The 26223-nt window shown below is 41.9% G+C and overlaps 1 protein-coding gene across 5 annotated transcripts in view; it reads right to left on the bottom strand.

The window, feature by feature from the left end:
- The window catches only part of Rgl1 (ral guanine nucleotide dissociation stimulator like 1), a 262529-nt gene that overhangs the window by 94788 nt on the left and 141518 nt on the right, over positions 1–26223 (bottom strand). For 3 of the 5 annotated variants that reach the window (XM_046419510.2, XM_046419511.2, XM_058571388.1), the window contains one exon: positions 15478–15588. The exons of 1 other annotated variant lie outside the window; for it this stretch is intronic. In XM_046419510.2, coding sequence (XP_046275466.1) covers positions 15478–15588 — 111 coding nt within the window. Of the gene's footprint in view, positions 1–15477; positions 15589–16553; positions 16720–26223 lie in introns of those variants that run through there. One more of the 5 variants, XM_046419512.2, reaches the window with a different exon arrangement.

Here is a 26223-nt window from a genome sequence, read left to right as displayed (position 1 = left end):
AGGCTGGGAGGAAGAAGGACATTTTAGACATTGGCAAAAGAGAAAGAAAAAACCCCTAAGACAGGAAAGTGGCCTATTTAGCTGAAGTGTGGTGTATGCACAGGCAACACACAGGAAATCACACAGAAAGGAACACTGGAACTTGACTTTGGGGGCCCTTGATTCACTGTGATAAATGCTCTGAAATCCTGAACAACATTTGGGACATAACTCGTGCTCAAATTTGAGTGAATAAGTGACTGAACAAATGAACTATGTGTGATAAGCAGGGACCGAAGAGGTAGACATAAACATGGCTCCTGACTGCCAATCCCGCCTGTCACTGGACTCAGTACTTTTCATCTACAAAGGACCTTGAGGATCATTTAGTCTAACTCTCTTGAAAATTCTGGGTGGCTACCAAGAGGACTGGAAATACTCAAGCAAAGTAGAGGAAGAAGCCGCCTGGCCCTCGGTCAGTGCCTGGGATAATCTAATTCACCAGGGCAAAATCCCCAAAGAAGGTTTCCATCAATAACTCCTAAATGCTGTACTTCAGGATTCTTTCCTGAAAACGAATGCCATCTAAGTCTACCAAGTTTCAGAAGTAACTGTTTGGTGGCTTTGGTGGGCAACTGTTTTTTAAAAAATCAAGCACGTCTAAGATATAATTTTTAAAAATCTGGCTCCAGGAGAGAAAGCTGAAGCATTAGTCACATGGTTTACATTCTTACTCCTGCCTGCCAGAACTTTTTTTTTCAAATTAAGAAAGGAAAAATGGGTCAGCCCAAAAGAATTTTTACAACTGTCAGAATAAATACGAGGCCATGTAACTCCATAAACTTCAATCTTTGGAGCCTTTTTTTTCCCCATCTTCTCTGTGGCTTTAAGAGGCCTTTATTTAGAACCCCACGAAATGCGTAGCCCTGGTGACTGCCCCTACATCTGTGTACTGTAAAGGACATGTTTTCTGTCAGGCAGGAAGAAGATGTGTTCTTGGATTAGAAAACAGCTTCTTCTGACTTCAACAAGTCACTGTGGTGAGGAGGGGCGAAGGGTCACAAGAAACCCTATTCAATCCAGTTTGACTCCAAGGTCACTAAGAAACCACCCTGCTTCTTAGAAAGTATCTCTGCCCCTGAACCATTTTGAAGAAGTCTTCAAGAAGCAAGCAATAACACAAAGGTCACTCCTGGACTCCAGGGGCACTTGAGGGCGGAGCACACAGGTCCAGCCTTGAGTAGCACTGCAGGCATCCTTCATTCACCCCTCACCCTGGAAGTCTCCTGAGGGGCTACTGCTAATGAGGACCAATGTCCAGGTTTACTTTCATGCAGGGTCTGGTTTAGATGAGGAGTTCCAGAGGAGCTTCCACCAACCAGACCTGAAATCCACATGATGTTCCTGGTACCAACCTGCCCTCCTATAGAGCAGACAGGCCTCCTGGTAATACTTCAGGTTACACCAGACCACCCAGAACACTGACTTTTATACTTTTTACCATGATTCATTATTTTAAAAAAATACATTTTACATGGTACTCGGTCCACACATGTGTGTGTTCAAAACAAAAATAATGCCACTCTGACATTTTCTATTCCATTCTGATTTTAAAATACTGATTTTTTAAAATATTTTCTTCAGTTTTCAATGGACCTTTAATTTATTTATATGCAGTGCTGAGAATCAAACCCAGTGCCTCACACATGCTATACAAGTGCTCTACCACTGAGCCACAACCCCAGCCCTAAAGTACTAATTTTTAACCCACTAAATTAACTTCAGAACCCACTGATAAATGACAACTTACTATTGAAAAGTAAGATTCAAGAGCAACACTGTCCAAGAAAAACAATATGCCAGCCATAGGTAATTTTAAATGTGTTAGTTCCCACATTAAAGACAGCAAAGACAAACAGGTACAGTTAATTCTAATAACATATTTAATTTAACCTATTATATTCATATAACCTATTATATGTCATCATGTAAACATGTTGATCACTCTAAAAAATTACTGAGATATTTTACATTCTTTTCTTAGTACTGAGTCTTTGAAATCTGAAGTGGCTTTTACGTGGACAGACATTTCACTTTGGATGAGCCACATTCCAAGTGTGAGTGTGCGTGGCCAGTAACTACCACACTGAGCAAGCAGCCCTAGAGCATTCTGGCCCCACATCCCCAGAGCAGCTGGGCCCACCATGCTGTCTGGAAGCAGAAGGAAGGGGCGCCATCCACTCCTGCACATTCAGTCACAAGGCCTCCTCTCACAGGCAGCCCCACAACCCTGATAAGGGATGGGAAATTTCAAGGTAAAAGAACAGAAATGAGGCTTGTAAACCAATAATAGGCATTATCACCTTGAAACTCCTCATACACAAAGTCCAAATGCATTTTTGTCTGTGACATCAGAAACATTACAAATATCACACAATTCAAACTAGAAAGTAACTTTTACAGAATTTGTTCTGAAAAATATTATCTGCTGATTACAAAAACCGAATAGACAGCATGCCTGCAACTATGTTAAAATGAGTCCTGTGAACAGAACTTGGAAGATAAAAAACAAAAGTGAAAGGAGTTATATTCCCATGGAAGGATTGTGAATTTTTCCTTTCACACACACAAGAGTGCAAGGTTGTTGGAGCCCTCTTTTAAGAACGGCATTGCTTAAAACATTCTTCCTCTTTTTCCAAGGTACACGATGGGACACCTGTACCGAGAAGACAGTAAGGACTCAGGCAAGAAGGACCAGAGGTGGTGGAGAGCTTGGTGTTGACAGAGCCAATTACAACTGGGATAGTCTGAAGGAAAGCACTGACAACCTGCGACTTAGGCTTTAAGATTTGCCTAAGGTAGAACTAAGAACTTAGGTCACAGAATAGAAGAAATGTGAAAGGGAAGACAGCAAAGGAAGCTGAGTCTTATTAATGAAAATTGAGAAGCAATACAGACAATAGTATATAATTCATGTTACTAATTTTTCAGTCTTTTTTTTTTTTTTTTGGCCAGCGAGTCCTGAGAAGCACACCACGGGAACCATATGACAAGCCTACGACTTATGTCTCAGAATAGGAGGCTTCGTTGTGATGTGCACGGAGGAGGTCAGATGTCACAAAAATGTGTTTAGACAAAGCAAAGCCAGACTGACTTGATATTGGGTTATGCCAACTTGAAATAAATTATAGGCCTCAGATAAAAGACACCTGGAAACACCAAGTAAGATAGTTCTGGAAATCAGAGCAGAAATCAGGTTTCTAGAGGTCTGTTCTTGACCATGACTCAACCTACATGTCCCCAAGAAGTTTACAGATAAACTCTCAATTCCATCTGCCCATCTACAAAGGTCGCCATCATTGCTAGGTCATTTCTCCTAAGATCATGAAGTGTGTAGGTCAAGTAATGATGACAAAGAGGAAGCAAAACAGTACTTTCCTTTTTTGTGGAGTCACTAGTTGAAGTATATGACATGAGTTAAATTCTATTTATTTACTCAGTGTTTCTTTGTTTCAAAAATTGAGATTTACAATATTACCAATGACAATTTAAAAAACAGTCATTTAAGATACATGTTCTAGATGCATGTAAGGCACGTGTAATAGAGATAAGGCCAAACAATTTATAAGATGCTTACAGAGTAGTGACAATGTCCCTGACACTGTCCCAGGTTTTAGGAATGTGGAAATAGATTAAATATGGCTTCGTCCTTAAAGCACTCAAATGAACAGGGCCAAGAGCAATATTTTGAAGATAGTTAATAAGGTGATAAGTGATGTAACAGAGCTCCTGGGGAAGGTGCAAGGAAACCCAGACAAAAGGACAACTGGTCCAGAAGAGAGGTGAGGGAAGTAGGAGAGTGGGGAGGACACTTGAGCTCAGACTCAAGGTCAGCGGGAGCTGGCCAGCCGCCCGAAAACATAAAACACAACGGTATCAAGCAGGACGCAGGAAGAGAGCGCTGCTCCTGCAGCCAACTTTACTCGGGATGAGGAAATCCACAACCCGACCCTCAACTAAGAATGGGACCCGGTCTTTACATGGACGCATCACCACACAGGGAACTGGAGGGCCACAGAAGGGAGCCTTTTAAATCTTCTGCCTCTGAGAAGAGAGGTGTCAACCCTGCTGCCTCGACTCAGCACACAGGTGAGGGCTGAGGCTGAAACCAGAGCTGCTGCCATCAGCTCTTCTCAGCCCAGTCATCTGCAGTTTTATGAGCCTTTGCTCTTGAGCAGACACTCGTTTGTGGACTGTCTAGATCAACACTGGATAAAGTCATTTTTGTACAGAATATCATAATCCTCCAACTCTAAGTGAAGAATATCCATGAAGAAACACGAGTCAACTTCAGCTCCCTGAGAAACACTTTTGTGGAGCAAAGCAATTGCAGGTCCCTCCAGGAGCCTTAGCAGCATGTTGTCTGAAAGCTGGGCCTGGGGCTGAGCGATCAGTGTCATGACGCTGCACAAAGACAAGTGTCACGCATGCATCCCAAGGCAGAGAATATAAAAAGAGTCCTTTCCTTAGCACCACACACAGAGCCAGCAGATGAGAGAGAATTCAGTGTTTGTAACATTTAATGTGAGCAAATCACTTGTTAAGCACTTTTGTGTAAGAGCTTTAATTTCCAGTTTCAGCTGTGAGTACAAGGGTTAGTTAGCTCCATAGTCAGCTGGGAACAGGCACGAATTAACAGGGAATAGATGCTGGATCCAAGTATCTTGAGTAAATAGGAAAGGATGATAAGATGCTCAGGGGAGTCCCCATATGAATAGAAGAAAGGTCAGATTTGTGGCCAAGTAGCTCAAAGACCCTGGAGACTATTTTTAATCCAGAAGAAGGACAGGAAGGAACAAGAACAAAAAAAGGAACTTACAAGGGAGAGATGGAAAGCAAAAAGGAAGCATCTGTATCAAGCAAATGGAAAGAGCGAGAAAAATAGATCTATAGAACTGTGTTCCTAACAGTGAGGCCAGGAACACCACAGGAAAAGACTGGAAGAAGAAGAAACACAGAAAGCAACAGCAGGCTACTCAAAGGAAGCATTTTCAATTTCTACATCTTATGAGGGACAGTGCAGGTCAGTTGGTGACATTCGTGCCTCTGGCATTAGGTCATGAGTTCAAGTCCTACATTGGGATTGAGTCTCAAATTAAAGAGTTGATTTTCCAGTAGATCTACAAGATTGGAAGCGCTTTCCATTCATTGGTGCATTAATTTTACCACTCTCTGCAACAAATTAAAAGTACCAGAAAGAAAAGGAGAATTAAATAGAAAATAGAAAGTTTTCATATGCAAGCTATGGACTGAAATTATCTTTAGAATTCTGTGACAATGCAATGTTTTTCCCCATGATAAGTCTATTGAGAGAGGCCCAGCTGTCCTCATTCTCAATGCGCCTGGATACCAGTGGAAAACACCTGGGGACAGAAGAAACACTACTCCTTGTCAAGCATGGAAATAGCGTTAGATAAGTAGCACAAGGGAAGAGAAGAATATAGAATATTCCCTCTGGAATGAGGGAAGAGGAAGACTATGGAACAGAACCACATGCTCATGAGGCCTTTAGGTGATGAGGAAAGAGAGAGGCAGAGAGAGAGAGAGAGAGAGAGAGTGAAAGCCTTTACGATGAATAACAATAATAAGAAAACCCTTATATTTGTCTAACAATTGTATGTTAAAAAATACTTTCATATATATTAATTCATGCGATCCTTACAAAACACACAGGCAGAGGGAACAGCATGTATTATCCTCATTTCATAAATAAGGAAATGTACAACTTCAAAATCATCTGAAAGTCACAACCTCAGGAGCAATTCAGCTCATTCCTGGTTTGGGGCTCCAGTGCTATATTGGCTAATGAACAGGTGGCAAAGCAAGAAATTTTATCTTTATTTTATCTAGAGCAGTGTAATCTAGGACTTGAAATTTATGATACAAGCACAGCTTGCTAACATCCTAAAGTATCCCCAATGCTAGCATAATGCTTACTAAGCAGGTAGTAGAAAAAATGTTTCCTACCATCTCAGTTTTCCATCAGAAATAGCAAATATAAAGATAGAATATGATCTGCTGTTAAATAGTTAAGTTTTTTTAGGTATACAAAAAAAAAGAAAAGAAAAAGAACACTAACAAATTAACTTTGGAAAGCCTGAAGAAATTTGAAATGCAAAATATTGGAGCCCCAATTCACAATAGCTAGATTATGGAACCAACCTAGGTGTCCCTCAATAGATGAATGGATAAAGAAAATGTGGCATATATATTCAATGTAATATTACTCAGCTTTAAAGAAAAGTGAAATTATGGCATTTGCCAGTAAATGGTTGGTTGCTAAGGGGAAATAAGCCAATCCCACAAAACCAAAGGCCAAATGTGTTCTCTAATATGCAGATGCTAACTCACAATAAGGCTGGGGTTGGGGGGACACTAGGGAAGAATAGCGTTACCTTAGATTAGGTAGAGGGAAGTGATGGGAGGGGAAGGGAGGGCATATGGGGATAGGAAAGATAGTAGAATGAAACAGATATCATAACTATATGTATATATGTGACTACAAGACCAATATGATTCTGCAACATGTACATTCAGAAAAATGAGAAATTATATCCCATCTATGTATGATATATCAAAGTGTATAAATGCATTCTACTGTCATGTATAACTAATTAAAACAAATTTAAAAAATTAAATCCCTAAAAAAAAGCAAAAATAAAAAAATAAAGCTGCTGTGAAATCTTAAAAAAAAAAAAAAATTGAAGCCCAAGAAATAATTCCATCTTTCACTATGTAGCCAGCCAGATAGAGAAAATACAACAATAAGTTGTATTTAACAATAAACATGGTAAGTTTGGTAGTCTATATTTACTTCTAATAAACAAAGACTACTGACCCTGTCACAGCTGGTCCTTCCTCTTAGAAGTGCACAATGGGAGAACAGTGCCAGGAACATATCTGTAAGCCTTCCTAATACAGTTTCTTCGTCAAGCAAACTGGAGTTCATATGACCCCAAGGCTCAGGGCTCTACAAAGAAAGTCTCAGGGCTCTACAGAGTTCCATGGCAGGGTTCAAAATGGAGCCTGACAGTGGGGTGCAAACTACAGCCCCACACTCAGTGAGTGAGTCTCACCAGGGCCTTGGCACCATGATAAGCACCTACGCAGGTAGCTTAGCTGGGCTTGACAGCAGTTCCACCAGGAAGGCACCCGTATCCCCATTCCACAGGTGAGGAACTCCGGCTTAGGGAGGTTAAATAACCCCATAGCTTGAGCCTGTGTAGCTCACACATGGCAGAGGCAAACTCTGAATTCATACTGTCTGGCTCCAAAGACAGGTTCTTGGCCTGTGCACTAGGTCACTTCCTACATGCAGCTCCTGCTGGAAGTACCTCGAAAAGGAAGAGCAGCTGGGAAGTGCCAGCTCCTCTGCAGTCCCCAGCAGAGAGAAAGAAGCACGCACTGATTGTCCAGCCAGCCTTGATGGCTCTGGGTCCTGTGAATACTTGGCCATTTGTTTACTGCAGAAGTGGCAAATCTTTTCCTGGTGCTTCACAAACTAACCAAATGCTTCCGTTTTCCTGAGGTTGCTATTTAGGAGTATCAGTTCGCTCAATAAACAATTTCAAGTGTTTCAATTTTAACAAGAAAAGGGCATGATTAAAAAACATTTTATTTTTGGCCAAGGTCCAATCCAGTTTCAGTTATTTTTACCTATGTCCACTAAATGTTCTTTTGTGAGATAAAAATGGTCATGATTCTACCTCTGTCAACAGTGACAGAAGTTATAGGCACAAGGATGGCACATAACTAGGAAGAGTTACTGGGACGAGGGTGCAGAGACAGTGGTTGATATGACTGACCAAAGGCATCCTCCTTTAGTAGAAAAGGCATGGCCAGGACCTTCAAATGATCTTTGGAAAGATGAAACTGGAAAGACTCAGACTTGGCTTCACTTCTACAAAAAATGAAAATGAGTATTTAAATCAAGAGGAAACAAGGGAAAAGAAAAAAGTTGAATTAACCAATACTTTTCAGAAAAGAGCAGACAACTTGTGGGATAAGATTAGCTGTGTTGAAAGGAATTCAGGTGAATGGGCCACAGATGGCACAGGCAGCTAAACACCAGAACACACAGGGTGATGAGTGTGAATCACCTAGAGCCAACCATGATGCACCAAACCACTCCCAACCAGCACCACTGGAGAAGGGGGCTTTGAGGAAACAGCTGGGCAGAGCCAAATCAGGGAAGCACAGCACAGCCACACCAGCAAGAAGGCCAGGCACTTTCACTGTGCAAAGAGAAAGGGCCAGTGGTAAGTGCACAGCTCCTCTCCGTGCACAAAACTGAGTCTCCTACAAGGTGAAGCCTCCTGTTTACTGTTGTAAGCTTGCTCTACCTTTATTCTTTTTTTTTTTTTTACCTTTATTCTTTCTTCCTCAGTTTTACTATTTTTTAAACTAAGGACAGTTCTAGAGTAAAGTCAATCGGGCAATGACAATAATGACGTAATTGAAGAAAACCAAGTACATGACAAAATCCAGCTCTGATCAATATACAGAAGAGGCCATGGAGTGACATTAAAAAGATGTACCAAATCCTAAAAACCAAAATGTGAAATGACACTTTAACTGTTAGGCTGTGAGTGTGTACACTCACATTTAAGAAAGAGAGAGAAATGCTGAAATGCGGCAGCATTTAACTAAGAAAGCATTAGATCTTACTAAAATTGATCCTTTATACAAGACACAGAACTACTTCAAAGTGAGCATCCAGGAACAGTCTTGCCAGCAGCCAGGATGGTGTTAGAGAGGGTTTAAAGGCATTGAGAAGGGGAAGAGAAAAAGACTAGGATGTCTAATGTCCTTAAGAATAACACAAGTATAGTTTAAATGTCATTCTCTAAAATACAACTCTGTAATCATTGTTCTGTGGGTTCCATGTTTATTCTCGCTCCATGGCCTACAGCTTCAATTTGTTGAGTTTGTAGGAAAACACAAGACTTGCAAAGGCCAAGAAGCACCAGCTCTGCAAAGTTCCCTAAAACCTCAGAAGGCAAGCAGTGCTTTCCGCCTGTTCCTGGTGAGATTTTGCCTCCAGACAGGACAGTTGGGCACGCCCAGATCTGGCTTTTCTGCAGGGCCTTCTCATGGGAAAGGAAGCATTTGTTAATGTCTTCCACAGGGAAACCTGACGTGAAGCCCAGTATATCTGACCTAAAGAGAAGAGGGCACTGACCTCAGAAAGCTAGACAGCTTCTGCAGACCTCCTTGTGGAAACCCAGATCCTGAGACCCAGGCCCACTGAAGCCCCCCTTCTCACCCACCACCTCCCTCCCGCACCTGCACTCCACCTCACCCCCAAGGCTCTTCATTCAGTTTCCCTCGGATCTTGGCCTTTTCTTCACCTCATTACCTCTAAAACCTCCTCCCAGGTCTCCAGCCTGGGTCCCTTCCAATGCGTCCAACTTTTAGCTGTCAGCCGCCATTCTAAGATGTAAACCTGGCTGTGCCGCTCTGCTTAAAACCCTCCATGGCTGCCCTAGTATTCAGGACGAGGTGAAGTCCACAGCTAGCCATCCCATAGAACCACCGGCTCTCAGCAAGGGGCTCAGGCCTTTCTTTCTGGCCCCTTTCCTGTCACTTTCCCCCCAGGTACACTTCCCTCTTCCCTGGGCCAAGCCTCACATAGGAGTCTCACTCAGAGGTTGGAATGCCTCCCCAGCACCTCACATACTCTCTTTTAACTCCTAACTCATTGGTCACCTATACATTGAAGGACCCTCTCTCCCATGCCACCATCCTGGACCATCCACCCCTTTCTCCCATCTGATTTCAAAGCCCCCTTGCTTGGCTCTCTGAGCCGGGATCACACTTACAAACTACAAACTACAGCAACTAGTTTAACTTTCTGTCTCCCCCATCACCTGCAAGTTCCTTCAGAGCAAGGAGTGTTTTATCTTACTTTATCTCCCCAATCTTTAACTTTATCACAGCACCTAGTATACTAAGTTTTTGATGAATAAACAAGTGCCATCAAAGAGGGGTCAGCAGGCGAAATGCAGCTGACAGAATTGTACAAGATGTGCAACAGTAGTGAGGGGGTTCCCATTGGATGTTTACCACAAATGACCCAGAAACTGCCAGAAACTCCAGAGAACTCCAGATCAACTCTGTGGAGCTAGCCACACCCATGGCAACCCAGACACAGAACTGGCTGAGTCTCTCCGAGGGAACAAAGCAGTTCCATTATCTTCTCCCATTAGCAATATTTTTCTTGCTTTGTTTATGGAAATCAATGCTTTCCTGCAAAACGTAATGTCATGGTAGAAATTCGAATGTTTTAGTTATTTAGTATATTTTTGCATATTTTAACATAAAATATGTAAGATAGTCACTATAAGATTCTGATCATGTACAAAGGGGAAGTTTACAGGGATATATTTGACATGGACAAAAGGAACTGAACTAAGTGGGATAGGGCAGTGATAAATTCCAACTAAGTGCTAAAACAGAAAAGCACAATATCTTACTGCTCTCCTTGTCTGTCTTAATTTATAACTCCACGGACTTTTTGTTTATGATTTCATGGAAATAAGAATGAAATATGTTCAAAATATTAATTTAAAAGAATGCACACTTTTAAGTATAAAGGATGAATGTGCCTTGAATGTCAATGCTGTTGCTGTTGGCGAAGGGTAGACATGTATTGGAAACTCCATGCAGTACCCCCTGGACTGGTGAACTGAAGTCAATATTCTTAATTACATGCCTCATATTTCTGACATAGATCCCAACAGACTTTGAAAGCAGTAAAGAACATCAATTCAATAACAATATCACAGGCAATTCAAATTTACTATCTTGATAGGTATAGGCCACCATATTATTGGATTAATTCTTTTAGAAACATGTTTCCAAGATCAAAATGAAAAATACCAGTTGGCTCATTTACTAATGGTTACTAAATTTTGAAATTTACTTTCTAAAGCCTAAATTAAACATTCCAACCGACATGAACAACGTAACCCAAGGGCCTGTTCTCCAGGATGAAAACGAGGAGGACCAACTGTAAACCAGAGGCTCCTCTAGGGCTTAGCGCCTTACGATTGTCAAATCCCACTCCTGCACTTCCAACCACATGCAATTGTAATGTTGCCAAACACTTTTTAACTCATGCACTGCCTTTATTTGTTTAGCATTCAGTAATAAGACAAGTACAATTGGATCTCCTGGCTTTAAAAAGCACTGAGGAAGTTTTGTTAAAATAATCGCTACCTTTGTTTGTGCCCGCTTTGTTCCAGGAAGGATGTTAAGACAGCTATAATCATTGCCTGACTGATTTTTTCTCACTCACGTGCCCCTCTCCTTCTCTTTATAAGCTAACATGTTCATGCTGATTTTGTTTTAAATGAGAAGCTGCCACATGTTCATATTTATCAAGACAATACTAGTTGTCCAAAGAAGGATAATGCTAGGTCCATTCATTCAACAAACATTTACTGAGTTTCTGCCAATAGAATGGCTATGGTTGTGAGCTTTCCAGTCTAGTCGGGGATACAAACACACAGACAATTACAACAGAGTGAGGTAGCCTAACAGGAGATACAGGAAGGACAGCCCACACAGACCTGGAGGATCCGAGAGGGTTCCCAGAAGCGAATTTACCTGAGAATTCAAGGAACTGTACACCATATTAAGGCAACATGCCTAGCAATGCCACCCAAATACCAAGTAGAGCGGATCCAAATCACATATCCCCTCAAATCAATTTCTCAGCCCAGATGCTACAGAGGGTTACACTGCACTCCCAGACCCCAGGCTGGCTACGATTCACCCAAACGTGAGGTGCTATGTGAGATTTCCAGTTCCTTTTATTTCTATATTCTGCGTTCTTCTTTCCTATTTTACTATCTTTACCAACCTCCTAACTATCAAGCGTTTCAGCTCAGCCCAACATTTATCAAGAGTCTGTGTGGGAAACAGTGTGATAAACATGGACGCAAGGAAGGAGGCACAGGGCCCCACAACGACCTCATGAGCACAGAAGTCCAGAACTGAGGAAAGCCACGTGACTATCCACTGACCCTTCCACTCCCCACAAACCTTGCCGAGTTGACCTTGCACTCTCAATCCTGCTTGTGAAACAATACCCCCATGTTGAACTGTCTTGGGTTTGACACATTTTTCTGGACTCTAGAGTTTGCCTATGCTAAGACACCAAAGCCCCTTCCCTGGATTCTTTTCTTCTGTCCCTTTGAGTATTCTCCCTGTAATGGGCCATTTCCTGCTTCCAGAGACTACGGATATTTTCTTAACTCATTTCAACATATCAGAGTCAATGTACAACCACAATGCTAGGACCAAGGACAACAACAAGTCTGACCATTTGCCCTTCCAGAACTCACAGCACACTCCACAGGCTCAGGGAATGTTTGGATAGAAACATGTTTTAAATGTCCCTTCCAACCCTGAGACGGCATGGCTAGATGAAATAGCTGGAGTCATTCTTCTAGAAGAGTTATCGGTGGGTAAAATTATCTCAGCCTAAGATGCGATAATAAAGGAAAAACGATTCAGTGTTTCAATAATACTTATCATTTTTAAAAATTGGCAACACAACCCCAGTGTGATGGACAAGCCTGCACTGCGTGAACAAACAGGGCCTGCACCCCATTAGTTGGTATATTTTACAACCAAAGATACACTGTCTTACTTCAAAAGATCAACTAAACACAACATTTAAGAAACAAATTTTAAAAGAATGATCTAAACGTTTTGGACTATATGAGACTCTACATCTGACAATGGTTAATAATTTTGCTATAATTTTCAGAACTGAACCTTGACCATGTTTAGAGGTCTTAGATTTGGAAAATACAAAATCACGCTCCACCTTTTAGGCTTTTGAGCAGCATCACAGACACACACGGAGGCAGTGCCTACACGCACGTTCTCGTCGATGTCTTCAGGGCACCATGCTTCACACATCCAAAATGAAGAAATTATCAACACAGCACACCTTCACAATACCTCTTTCAGTTTGCAGCTCAAGTTATCATTCAAAGCATAAAGAGGAACAGAAAGCCCTATCTCTCAAGCCTGCCCCAGGTGCATCCTCAGGGAAAAGCCCACAGTGAGCCTCCTTGCTCTTGAGCCAGTTCTTCTACTAATAAGGAAACAGCCTTAAGGTTCCAGGTAGCTCTTGACAGCAAACAACTAACCATCTGGGTCCAAATCCAGCCTCTACCCCTTCCTGGCTGTGTGACCTGGCAAGCAATTTAACCTCTCTGGGCATTAGTTTTCTTATGTGTAAACAAAACAGGTAATCATAATACCACTTCCTCGTTTTCCTTTGAAAATAGGATTATTTTCATATTTCAATAATTTCCTCACCTAACCTCAATCTTTAGTTATTGCTACAACTAGGTACTTTGAAGAATTCTAAGGTTATTGGTATGTAGGAAAACAAACATGGTGAAGCCACTCTGTCCTAAAAAGAAAGATTTTGTAATTGCTATGGCTCAATTGGTTGAGTCACATTTAATTAAGTCTGGAATTTTCAAGGACCAAAACAGAGCTTCCCCATAGAACACCTAAAGAAGAAAACAAGTGTTACCGGGGTGGGTAGTTCTAAGAACAGACTCTTGAGCAGGGTGCTAGCAGTAAGTCACACTTTGTTGAAACAGGGGGAAGGGGGAAGGGACCTCCTCTAACCAGAACCAGTCTTTTCCCATTATCCTCCTCCTCAGTGCTTCAGGTCTACTGCTAAGTCCAGGGTCAGCCACCTCGGTACTCCAGACATTTGAGAGCACCAAGAGAGCAGGGAGAAGAGAGCAGTGGAGTCCAGAACAGAAGAGTCAGAAGTGTGCACACCTAGAAGAATGACATTCTGGGGCAGGGGGGACACTACAGAATGGACCCCTCCATTTCCCTGTGACATCCATTGCTATTATATTTGACCAAAAACTAAAGCTGTTGCCCAAGCAACATGAGTCCCATTAGAAAGAGGGGGACAAGCCAATACCAGAAAATGTAATGACCCTTTGGAAAGCAACTGGTTCCGATCTTGTGAATCATTCTGAAATAGCCAGACAGGCCTAACCACCTCAACACCACATTAAAATAAAATACAAATACACAACCACCAAAAACAAAGTAATGACTTGTCAGAATTCTAGTTCTGCTTTTCCTATCAGGTCAGCTGGTGATGCACACAATTAGCTCTAAGATCATCTTGTGAGTAAGGTGCCTACTTGGTAGTAAAGACCTCTAATTTCCACTGGAAAGGTTCCTATCTTTCCAAACCACAACTGCGATGTCTCTAAGTGCACTGCCCTAGTGTGTGGTGTCTCAGCCAAGTACAGTAGCAGGAAAGTCTGGGCTGAAGCAGCCACGGGAGGCCGGAGCAACATGCCCAGCAGAGAGGCGAGGCTGCTGGCCCTCCTGCCTGCCGCTCCAGGACTTACAAGCCACATGCTGCCTCGAGGCCCTGGGCAGTTGTGCTTCTTGTCCCCTTCACACTCTACCTTTCTGCTCTCAAACATGCTGAATTTTCTGGAACTCATAGTCAGTAAAGATGAGACGCAAGTGTATAATCTTCACTACTCCAAAGTCCATCCCCTGAGTGTGACCGGAACCAAGACAGGGGCAGGACATCCCTACTTAGCCTCCATTCTTTCCTCTCCCAAGGCTTCTGGTGTCACCTCTCCCCAGTTTCTCTGAAGATGACTTCTAGCTCCAGATCCAGAATTCCTCCAATCATGGGTTCATGTTTGCCCAAGTACCAGTCCTGTTCCAGGGCTCTCCATTTCCCACAGTCCCTTGATTAGGGACTAGCTGAAAGAACCACTAGGCTAAGAACTGACATGACCCTATCCCATACTTAGAATCTCAGTGGAAAGGAGTCTTGTCTACAGAAGCAGTGTTTTCCAAAGCCCCCGCCCCTCCTCTTTCCTTCTTCTACAGGAGAAGTCCTGGGCACACCCATGCATTTGCCTCTTCCCAGGCTACAGAAAAGAGTTTACAATATAAAACCTGCCACCCCTCAAAGGGAGTGGACTTGGAATGGTCTGTCCTCTGAGCATTCTGGGTATTGTGGGAGTAGAGGTTGTCAGCATCAATAGGTGGAGGGCAGAGAGAGACAGAAGGGTGCTGTGTGGGCCAGGGTGCTTATGGCTCCTGTCTAACAGTGTTGCCTTCTGGACCTGTCACTCTGTGTGTCATTTTCTAATTCAATCTATTTGCCAAATACATTAAGATGTTTCTAAGAGGTTCTGAATTATTGACCAACCTAGGGGAGATGCTTTGGATAACATCAAGTACAAAAACAGGCCTGTAAAGCTAGTGCAAACACTTGGTCATTAGCAGTTTCCTTTTTAAGTCCAAAAGAGACTGGGGGGGCGAGGGAAAGCTGCCTCTGCTAAATAATAATGATATTCACAGAACAACAGACACCGAAATTCCAAAGTTCACAATCTCTCCAGCTTTACTCACCCCTAGCCATCTTGCTCCTTTATTGGCAGCCTGTTGAATCTGGACTCTTTTGAGGGTGACATGGTAAACAGCGCCTTCCTCTACCTCTTCACCCCAGTCCTGAATCGAGCTCTGCCAGGGATGGGATAAAGAGAAAGAAAGAGTATTTTTTTTCCTCTCTGCTAACCACAATCTATCCCAGCTGCTGTGCTGCTTACACCAGCACTCAAGGCACAAGATGGGCTGTTCAAAACAAATATTACAATCAGAGCACTGCAAGACACACTGCGATAGAGGGCATGCTGAGGTTTTCTTGGCTCCTTGCCGTTTCCTGTGGTATCAGGATCCCTGGACTTTTCCATTTAGTTATTTTTCCTAAACTCGCTTACATATCTTAAATAGTTTTTTTAAAGTCTTTTTTCCCCTCTTCATAGAGAAACTGTGGTTTAGTCCCGATTAACGTTTCCCCCTTAAGTAAAAAGAAAAATAACTCATTTGTAGAAAAAGTTTGTACTTTCATAAGCGGCTCAATCATCTGAGCAAACTCAGACACAAACAAGTGTTGAAAATGCCAAGAGTCCTCACCCCCGTTGCAAGTGAAATGCTTTGCGTGTCTTTTTCTTCTCTTATTGTTTTGGAACCCAAAAGTTAGCGGGGGTGGAAAGTTTTTATTTCCATAAAATAATCTGGCAAGCGCAGAAAGAGCCACACATCATCATGCAGCTTGAGCTAAAAATCTATGCAGCGACCCCCTGGAATTCCATGTCGCCAGCTAAACCCTAGATTTGGGTTAAAGAGCTGCTTGGGACGCAGGAGCGCTCCGCGGTCCGCCCAGAGCAGCAGTTTTCCTTCAAAGTTCTCTCCGGACACGCAACTGTCCCAGACACACCAAAGGCCACGGCCGGAAAGTAGGTACCGTTTAAAGAGAGAGGACGCGGAGAGAGGAATGAATACAAAGCAGAGTGAGAAAGCGGCAGCTCACAAGTAGGGGCTCGGATTGCTCGGTTCGCTGCGAGGGCGTCCAAAACACGCCCAGAGAAAGCGGCAGAAGATTCCCACCAGAGAAGCCTCGGGAGAAGGCAGGGAGCTCGCGTTACCATTTTAGCTTGCCAAAGCAATTTCATTCTCAGTTTTCTCTCCGGTACGCTGCATGATGCGCCCTGCTCCGAGGCCGCCGCGGCGCCAGCTGCCCGGTCCCGTCCCGAGCGGCCGCCGCGCACAGCACGCGCCTCGCTGTCCCCGCCGCCGCCGGTGCGCGCGACTCGGGCCACAAAGGGAGCGCAGCGAGCAGGCGAGCGAGCGAGCGAGCGAGGAGCAGACTCCTCCCCGCGCCGCTCCGTGATGTCAGGCTTTCCTGTTTGTGCCCGCGAGCGCACTCTCGCTTTCTTAAATCCCGAGGATCGAGCCAGCAGGAAATCATCTCCCGCTCTGAAGGGATCGGGAAACAACCCTTTCAAGTTTATCAGGTTTTCCTGATGGTCACCAGGTGCCAAAATAGAACCATGTGTGCGACGGGGATGTAACCAAGAACCAAGGGAGACGAGGGTCAGAAACATTTCTAGGATCTGCCTGCTTTTGAATTCAGAATAATTAAATCTGAGTTGCTCCGACGAAAGCAGCAGTTCTAGGAGCCAGGAAGTTTTTCATTAGGACAAAGGATCAGGTCAGAGGCTACCTGGATACCTAAAAGCTATGCCTCGGAGCTATACCCTGTCCCACAAGGCAAATTCCCAATAGGAAATCGCTCTGGACTTCTTCCTACCGCCACTCTGATAAAGCTTAATTGTGGGTAACTGGCCGCTGTGGGCTAGAAGGACACAAAGCAGGGAAGGGTTTTGCTGGGCCTGACAGTACAGAAAACAGGCCATCAGTGGCCTTGGGGGTTCCGAGTCTGCGAGCAGCCCTCGTGGGTTGAGTTGTCTGTTGGTGCACTGTAGGGGCGCAGTGCTGTCACAACCGCAGGGAAGAGCCCTTCATCGTTCACTGCCACTGAGAGCTTTACATAAAGGAAAGATCTGTGTTGTGACAAAAGACAATTACATGTTTTAGTCCAGTTTTCATAAATCAACAGGGATACCAAATAATAATGCAATCAAACTTGGCACCTGACAGAATTTCATGTCAATTACAAAAACCTTTAGGGATTCAAGTGTTTTATATTATCCACCCCTAAACGAATTTAATCACCTTTAAGTTAAAAAAGAAAAGGTTTCCTAGTAGTTGCCATGCTCAGGCATGAGGCTGGACCTTGATCAGTAATAAATACACATGGACTGAAAAGTTGGAGAACAAGTGTGTTGATGATCCCTAGACAGCAGAATAAATGACAGCAAGGCATGTCAAAGAAAACCAAAAGGATCTTTGGACACTTGAGAATATCCTCAAGTCACTCAGTCAAGTTCATTTCACACAACCAGAAATTACAAGGCTCAATGACTACAGAGAGAAGAATGCTCTTTTTATCAAACTGTGGTTGTTTCTATTATAAAACACATAGGGCTAAATCCTTCTGTGATACCAGGATAAAGTATCCCCAGGAGCCAGAGGAAAATCAGGTGCATGCCCTACCTCCCTGCTTGTTAAGCCATTCTCAGGCATATGAGCATACTTCACAGGTTCTAATAGTAATTCTGTTAACACAAATAATAAGACAGCCCATATTTATGCACTGGAAGACTTAATACATTAAGTGCCTATAATAACCAAAGTTATCTACAGATTCAGTGCAATCTCTCTATAAAAAACTATTTTTTACAGAAATAGAAAAAGTAATCCAAACATTCATATGGAACCACAAAAGACCCCCAAATAACTAAAGCAAGCTTGAAAAAGAAGAACAAATCTGTGGGTATCACACTTTCTGATTTCAAAACATACTACAAAGCTACAGTAATCAAAACAGCAAGGTACTGATAAAGACAGACATACAGACCAATGTAACAGAACAAGAGCCCAGAAATAAATCCAAGCATATATGACCAACTGATCTTCAACAAGGTAGGCAAAAACAGAGTCAGGGGAGGTCAATCTTTCAACAAATAGTGTCTGGATTTCCACATTGAAGGAAAAAAAAACTGGACCCTTATTTTACACCCCCGCCCACACACACACACACTCAACTCAAAATGTATTAAAAACTTAAAACCTGAAACTGAAAAACTCTTAGAAGAGAGGGGGAAGCTTTATAAGATTGGACTTGAATTTTTTTTTATATATGACACCAAAAGCACACCCAACAAAAACAAAACTAGAAAGAGGGACTACATCAAACTAAGAAACTACTGCACAGCAAAGGAAACAATCAACACAGTGAAAAAGCAGCCTATGTAATGGGAGAAAATGTCGACAAACCACATATCTAAGAAGGGTTATCTATAATAGATAAGGAATACCTACAACTCAATAGCAAAATAATACTACTAATGGCCCATTTTAAAAATGGGCAAATATTTGATGTTGATTTTCACAGCTTGGTTTATTTCCCTTAGCATGATGTTCTTCAGTTCCATCCGTTTACCAGCAAATGACACAGTTCATTCTTCTTTATGCGTAAGTAAAACTCCATTGTGAATATATGTCACATTTTCTTTATCCATTTGTTGGATGATGGATACCTACGCTGGTTCCATAATTTGGCTATAAACCAATTGTAATGCTATAAACATTGGAATGCATACACCATCATATTATTCTATTATCTGTTGTTTTTGATTAATACCAAGGAATAGAATAGCTGTGTCATATGGTAGCTCCATTCCTGGTCTTTTGTGGAATCTCCATACTGATTTCCATAGAGATTATACTATTTGCAGCCCCACCAACAGTGTATATGTGTACCTGACTTTACATGTCACTCATAACTCAAGTGTACCTTTTCCCCACATCCTCACAAGCAATTTTTATTATAATAATTTTAAAAGATAATAATAGGAGGGAGTCTAGCAGAGCAGAGAAAGAGGATCAGGGGGACATAAGAGGGGATAGGAAAAATTATACTGGGGAACAAGTTTGATCAAATTATGCTATGTGCATATGTATAGATATGGCATAATGAATGTCACTGTTATGTATAATTATAATATTCTGATAAAAATTAAAATAATAAAAATAAAATAATAAAAAGTGGGCAAAGAGGCCTGAGGGTGTAGTTCAGTGGCAGAGTACTTGTTAGCATATGCAAGGCCCTGGGTTCATGTCTCCATATGGGGGAAAAGAGGACAAAGGAACTGAATAGACATTAAAAAAAAAAAAAAAAAAAACATGCAGAATGAGGGGTTGGGACTGGGGCTCAGCGGTGGCACACTTGCCTGGCATGTGTGAGGTACTGGGTTCGATTCTCAGCACCACATATAAGTAAATAAAATATAGATCTATCAACAACTAAGAAAAATATTTTTAATAAAACATATAGAATGAAAATCCTTTATTGGCCATTTTATAGGTAAAAACAAAGGACTGACTACACAACCAACTTCCCTCAGATGACTGTGAAGTCTGTTATGAATATTAAATAACCAAAGAGCATGGGAAATGCATATGAATAAATACTAAAAATGTTTATGAAAGATATTTATTAAAAAAACATACAAATGGCTAACAGGTAATGAGAAGATGCTTCACTTCACTAATCACCAAGGAAATGCAAGGAAACCACACTGAGATAGCAACCCACTCCTGTGATTAGGATGGTTATTATTTAAAACTAAAGACAACAAATGTTGACAAGGATGTGGAGAAAGGGGAACTCTGGTACACTATTTTTGGAAATGCAAATTGGTACAGCCACTATGAAAAGTAGCATGGTGGTTCCTAAAATATTTTAAAAAGAAAGACCCAGTAACACAAACTCTGGGTATTTGTCCAAAAGAATTTATATCAAAATCTCAAAGAGATACCAAGATATACAATCAGCCAGGCATGGTGCTGCACGCTGGTAATACCAGCAACTCGGGAAGCTGGGGTAGGAGGATCACCAAGTTCAAAGCCAGCCTCAGCAACCCTCAGAACTTAGTAACACTGTGTCTCAAAATGAAAAATAAAAAGAGGGATGGGGATATGACTTAGTGTTAGACACCCCTTGCCTACTACTTAGGCAAGCACATTACACCCAATTTTCAGCAGACCTATATATATATATATATATATATATATAGAGAGAGAGAGAGAGAGAGAGAGAGAGAGAGAGAGAGAGAACCAAGAAGTATGTTGACAAATGGATAAAGAAAATGTGGTGTGTGTGTGTGTGTGTGTGTATAAAATGGAATAGCCCTAAAAATATAAATCCTGCAATTTGTGACTATGTGGATGGACCTGGAAGATGTTAAGTGAAATAAGTCAAACACAGAAAGACAAATACCAATGCTGCCACTTACATGTGGAATCTAAAACAGTCCAACTTATTGAAGTAGAAGACAGAATGTGAACCCCAAGATGGGGCTGAGGGTTGGTGGGCAAAGAATACAAAGTCTCAGTTACACAAGATGAGTAAATGCAGACGATCTACTATATACACAGTGCCTGTAGCTGCCAATACTGTATTATACACTTGAATGTTGCATAGAGGGATGGGTGTATTTTTAACACTGCAAACAACAACAATAATGATAGTAATAGGGGCAGGAGGAAACTGAGAGGTGATGGACATGTCTGGTGACATGTCCTGCATGGGGATATACCATGTTCCACATTTTCCTTGTCACTCATACCTCAATAAACCCATCTGAAAAAATCTTGTCTTGAACATATCAATGTAAGTAAGCAAGAAATAGGAAGACCTTGGCTTGGTCATCCTCCAACTCATTGCTAGACTACACATACCTCTGCCCAGTCAAAAATTTAGAGGAAAATAGTCCTAAGAGGAAATAGTAATAACCCATAAAGAAAGGTAAGCCAGTGAATGGTCAGGATTCTCCTTCTTACCTTGAGACTGCTGAGTACCAACTGGCTCTGCCTGCCTGCAACTGCTATCTAAACAGAGTACCAACTGGCTCTGCCTGCCTGCAACTGCTATCTAAACAGAGTAATTTGAAAACCTTCCCACGCTCTGGTAGCAGATTTTTTAATGACATTGATAATAATTATTCTGCAATATTTTATTCATAAACTATATCTTCATCTATCTATAGACCTCTTTAAAACTTCTGGAGGAGGACATAAGCAAATGGGTGTTACGTCTTAACTCCTTCCTCCAACAATATCAAAGTCTTGTCAAAATACAAGCTACTTAATCCTTTGAACAGCCCAATGAAATCTTCTCCCTGTTCTTCAGGTTTGCAGCCTGTATTGCTCATGGTTAACTTCCCGTGCTCGGCTTCCCACTGTCATTTAGGCATCTTGTTATGGTTGTTTTCGAGCTACAAACTGAGGTTGGGCTGGAGGTGGAGCTCAGTGGTAGAGTGTGCGCTTTAGCATGTGCAATGTCCTGGGTTCAAGCACCAGCACCAAAAACAAAGCAAAACAACCTGGGGTTGCCCTATCCATCCACTTTTTACTTGACCTTCCACCCTTGCTTTGCAAAGGGAAAGGAGCCAGTCATGCTTGGTTAAAGATGAATAGTCCTTTGAACATTTCTTAAGTAGACAGTTGCTTCCATTTTTTCTGAAAGACCAGACTGATTTTATTAATCTTTACACAGAAAGTATAAAGCATGAGTTAAAACTCTCAGTGATCATTAGGTTCTACTACTTAGGCAAGCACATTACACCCAATTTTCAGCAGACCTACTAAAGAAGAGGCTGCCCTCAGGAATAGAAAATGAAGGCAGAGGAAATATAAACAAGCAGGTCAGAAGCTCAGGGCTCCTCTGGTCATGATGACAAACATTTTTCAGCTAATAGTTTACCAACTATGGGCGCCCATTCTTTCTTGTTGGTGATGCTCTCTTGAGGGGGAAGTTGAGAGCTGGAATGCTATTTGGAACTTGGGCTAATGAGCATTATTACCTCACATAATTATAGATGTCTGTAAAAGAAGAAAGGACACACAGCCAGAAAATTGTTCATGTGGTCAAAAAGGTCAAAACCCAACAATCAGTGCAGACACAATGCCAGGCTGCTGTGATGTACAATAAAACAGAGCCAAGTGGAAGACCAGCAAGTGACCTGAGGCCATGGCGGGCTGTGACCAAGATTATGGAAGGAGCAGCCAGGCAATTAGCCAAGGTATATATGTTTTCAAGGCTAAAGGAACTTCCCTTTTCCATAATAATGGTATTGAATTGGTATTGAAAACTCAGAGTGGTTACAGCAGAGTGGTTAGGAGTGATGGCTCCTCAGTCAGAGGCACCCTGGCTAGATCCAACACTTTCTGAAGGTCTTTAACACCTCTAAGCCCCCACAAAATAGGAATGCAAACACCATCCTCACTGTTTCAGAGTAGCAATTAGAGATGATCCACATCAAGCCTTTAGCACAGCATCAGCACCATGGCTAATGTTCAATGCTGTCTGTTGATATTGTTGTTGTTATAAGTCAAGTCAAAGAGTTGCAAAAGCTACAGGAGATGGACAATATTAAAAATCAGACCCGTATCTTGAATAGCTTAAGGTTTTCCAGTTTAGCCAGGTGTGGTGGCTCACACCTATAATCCCAGCAACTCAGGAGGCTGAGGCAGGAAGATCACAAATTCAAGGCCAGCTACAACTTAGTGAGACCTGTCTCAAAAATAAAAGGACTGGGAAGGTAACTCAGTGGTAAAGTGCCCCTGGGTTCAAACCCCAGTAGGCACCAACCAAGAAAAAGAAAGTTTGAGTTGGGTTTTTTTTTTTTTTTCCAGCTTAAGACTCCAATTTCATGATGCAGAGATCACAGCAGGGACCATAAACCCCACCAACTATTCAGTCAATGAGCAACATTTTCTGAATTACTACATGGCACAGAAAAATAGTGTGCTTGGTTTTTCTTTTCCAGTTTACTCCACTTTCCATGTAGCTATCCGAGTGATCTTTGCAAATCACAGTACCATCTTCTGTTCCTAATCCCCCAGGGGCCCCCACTGCTGAGGATAACAGCCTCAGTCCCTTCCACAACCCACAGGGCACTGCCCGGGCTGGCCCTACCCACCTCTCCAGCCTACTTCCCCTCACTCTGACCATGCCCTCTGCATTCCAGCTGCTCCAGTCTTTTTTCAGTGTCTTGAGTATGTCTTGTTGCCTCCTGTCACAGAGCCTGTGTACATACAGTTCTCCTTGTCTGAGGCTCCCTTCCCTTTTCTCCTCTCTTGTTTTGAGTTAAATACACCAAGTCTCTGCTCTCATGGCACGATCCTCTTGCTTTGTAGCTTAAATACTGTTGTATAACTGTGTGTTTTTTGGATAAATGTTTGTAAACTGTGAAGGCAGGGCTAATATTGCTTTCTTCTCACCATTGTATTGTAGCACCTCAGACAGTGCCTAGCACATAGTAGACGCTCAATGAATTACTAGGTAGAGCAAGGTCATTCTATAAAACCAATAGGTGCTTAGTTATTGTTGTGTGATATACATAAATCTTTAGATATTGTCTCTATAAAGTTGTTAGTACCTTGAAAGCAGAAAAAGGACATAAAGGAAATGCCTGAAAAATGATTTTATAGAGCCAAGATCAGCAAGTGCAGATTAAGAGATCAGGGCCAACGGAGCAATGTGGCACTGAAAGGCACAGAAAATTAGTCACCTGGTGCTCACTCTTAAAGGACCGCCAGACAAGCACAGTTTATTAGGCTGTGTTAATGCTACCTTTGAAGAAAGAGAAGTTCTGGGAGGAAGGGAAAGGGATCTTCAGAACAGAGGATGCATGTTCAAAGGAGATGCAAAGAGATTCCATGTGCTGAACTCAATGGCACATGCCTGTAATGCAGAGGCTCAGGAGGCTAAGACAGGAGGATTGTGAGTTCAAAGCCAGGCTCAGCAAAAGTGAGGCACTAAGCAATTTGGTGAGACATTGTCTCCAAATAAAATATAAAATAGGACTAGGGATGTGGCTCAGTGGTCAAGTGCCCCTGAGTACCAAAAAGAGAGAAAGAGAGATGCTGTGTGGGTTAGAGAAGTGGCCCATATAGTCCAGACAAGCAGAAGCAGGGAAAGCAGCCAGTTGGTGGAGATTTTTTATTTTTTCTTAAAAGATAATCAAACAATAAAAGAGGGAATCAAGAGACAATGCTAATACTTGTTCTCAAGTTAGCTTTGAGTGGAGAAAGTACAAAGGGAAGGCTATTAAAGGTATGTGTCTGGGCTGGGGTTGTAGTTCAGTCATAGAGAACTTGCCTAGCACTTGTGAGGCAAGGGGTTTGATCCTCAGCACCACATAAAAATAAATAAATATTGTGTCTATCTACAACTAAAAAATTTACTTAAAAAAAAAGGTATGTGCCTGATAATTAACACCTACACTAAGAGAGACAATATAAGGGTTTTGAATACAGACATGAATCTGAGTGATATTTGGGGAAAACCAAATATTCCCACCCAATGATCGTCAGCATGCTACAAATAAATGAGGGGGGGCAAAATGCAAAAAAGACAGTTGCAAAGGGACACTGGGATTATGGTAGGAACCCAAAAATAGAGACAATGGGAGGGCTTCTGCTTTGGGGAAAATATTATCTCTGGAGAGAAAGAAAATAGAGAATTTGAAAAGTCACAGGAAGGAAAGGGGAAGACTAGAAATGAAGAAGGGTAGCAGTAAGTTACGACACATCAAAAAGGTTTCTAGAAACCATGAATTCACACGCTGCCTCCTTTAGTGGAAGAGAAGCCAAGTCTGAACAGCTTCACGATGCACTCATCAAAGAAATGTCAAAAATGACCAGAGAAGAGAACAAGAGGGAAAGAAGACCAAGGAGAGACAGAGTTATGGAAATTAATGCCAAAAGGAAAACTCATTGCACTTAAAAAATTCTCAAAGTCAAACACAGTAAAATCAACCTTGGAATAGAGTCGATGCACTTTATAGGATTTCAAACAGAGCTTTACATTCTATCATTAGTACAAGATACTGTGTGTATTTTAAGAGTGTTTCCTCTGTTTAAAAACATAAAAGTTTTGAAAAATTATCACCAGTTATTCTATTCTATGACACTCTTCAATAAAATGTAACCAAAGTTAATTGAAAGTCTTAGTGTGGTCAGTTACATAACACCAGAATTGCTGAATAGCTTAAACACAGTGTTTTCCCAGAAATATTTGTCTTTTGGATAAAACCAAGAATGGAAAGTTTTGCCTTAAAGGAGAACTTTTGAGAAGGTGGAAAGAAAAAGAAAAACATATAGAATGGAAATACAGCTTTAACAAAAAGGAACCCAAATGCTACAAATATACTCATTACTCACACAGAGATACACAAAAGCAAAAAGAAAGTAAATTTTATAATTTTATCACTTTGGAAAGTAGACTGGATTGTGCATCAATCAGATAATGTCTTTTTAAAAAACAAAAAATATATATTGCCTTTGCCAGAACAAATTTAGCCAGATATTTGACTCTTGTTACTTTCCTCTTAGACTGGCAGAATCGGCTCATCGTGACCCATGCTGATCTTGTTGAATCTGAGGCATGAAGTGAGGCCTAGAGAATGAAAATGTGTTTTGTTTTGGGGCCAGGAGGACTAGGTACCAAGGCTGATCCTGCTTCTTCTAGATGAGCAAAGAGCTTCTGGTCCACAAAGTCACATGTGACTCTCAGTACTACCCTGGTTCTTCTTTTCTACCCTCTTCTCTCCTCTCTCCTTTCCTTCAGGGATTGTCCAGGGATTGTGTGTGTGTGTGTGTGTGTGTGTGTGTGTGTGTGTGTGT

Source organism: Marmota monax, unplaced genomic scaffold (assembly GCF_021218885.2).
Source record: "Marmota monax isolate L192 unplaced genomic scaffold, Marmota_monax_Labrador192_F-V1.1 WCK01_AAM20220418_F8-fsc00209, whole genome shotgun sequence".
NCBI lineage: Eukaryota > Metazoa > Chordata > Mammalia > Rodentia > Sciuridae > Marmota > Marmota monax.
This window is presented reverse-complemented; position numbering and strand designations above follow the sequence as displayed.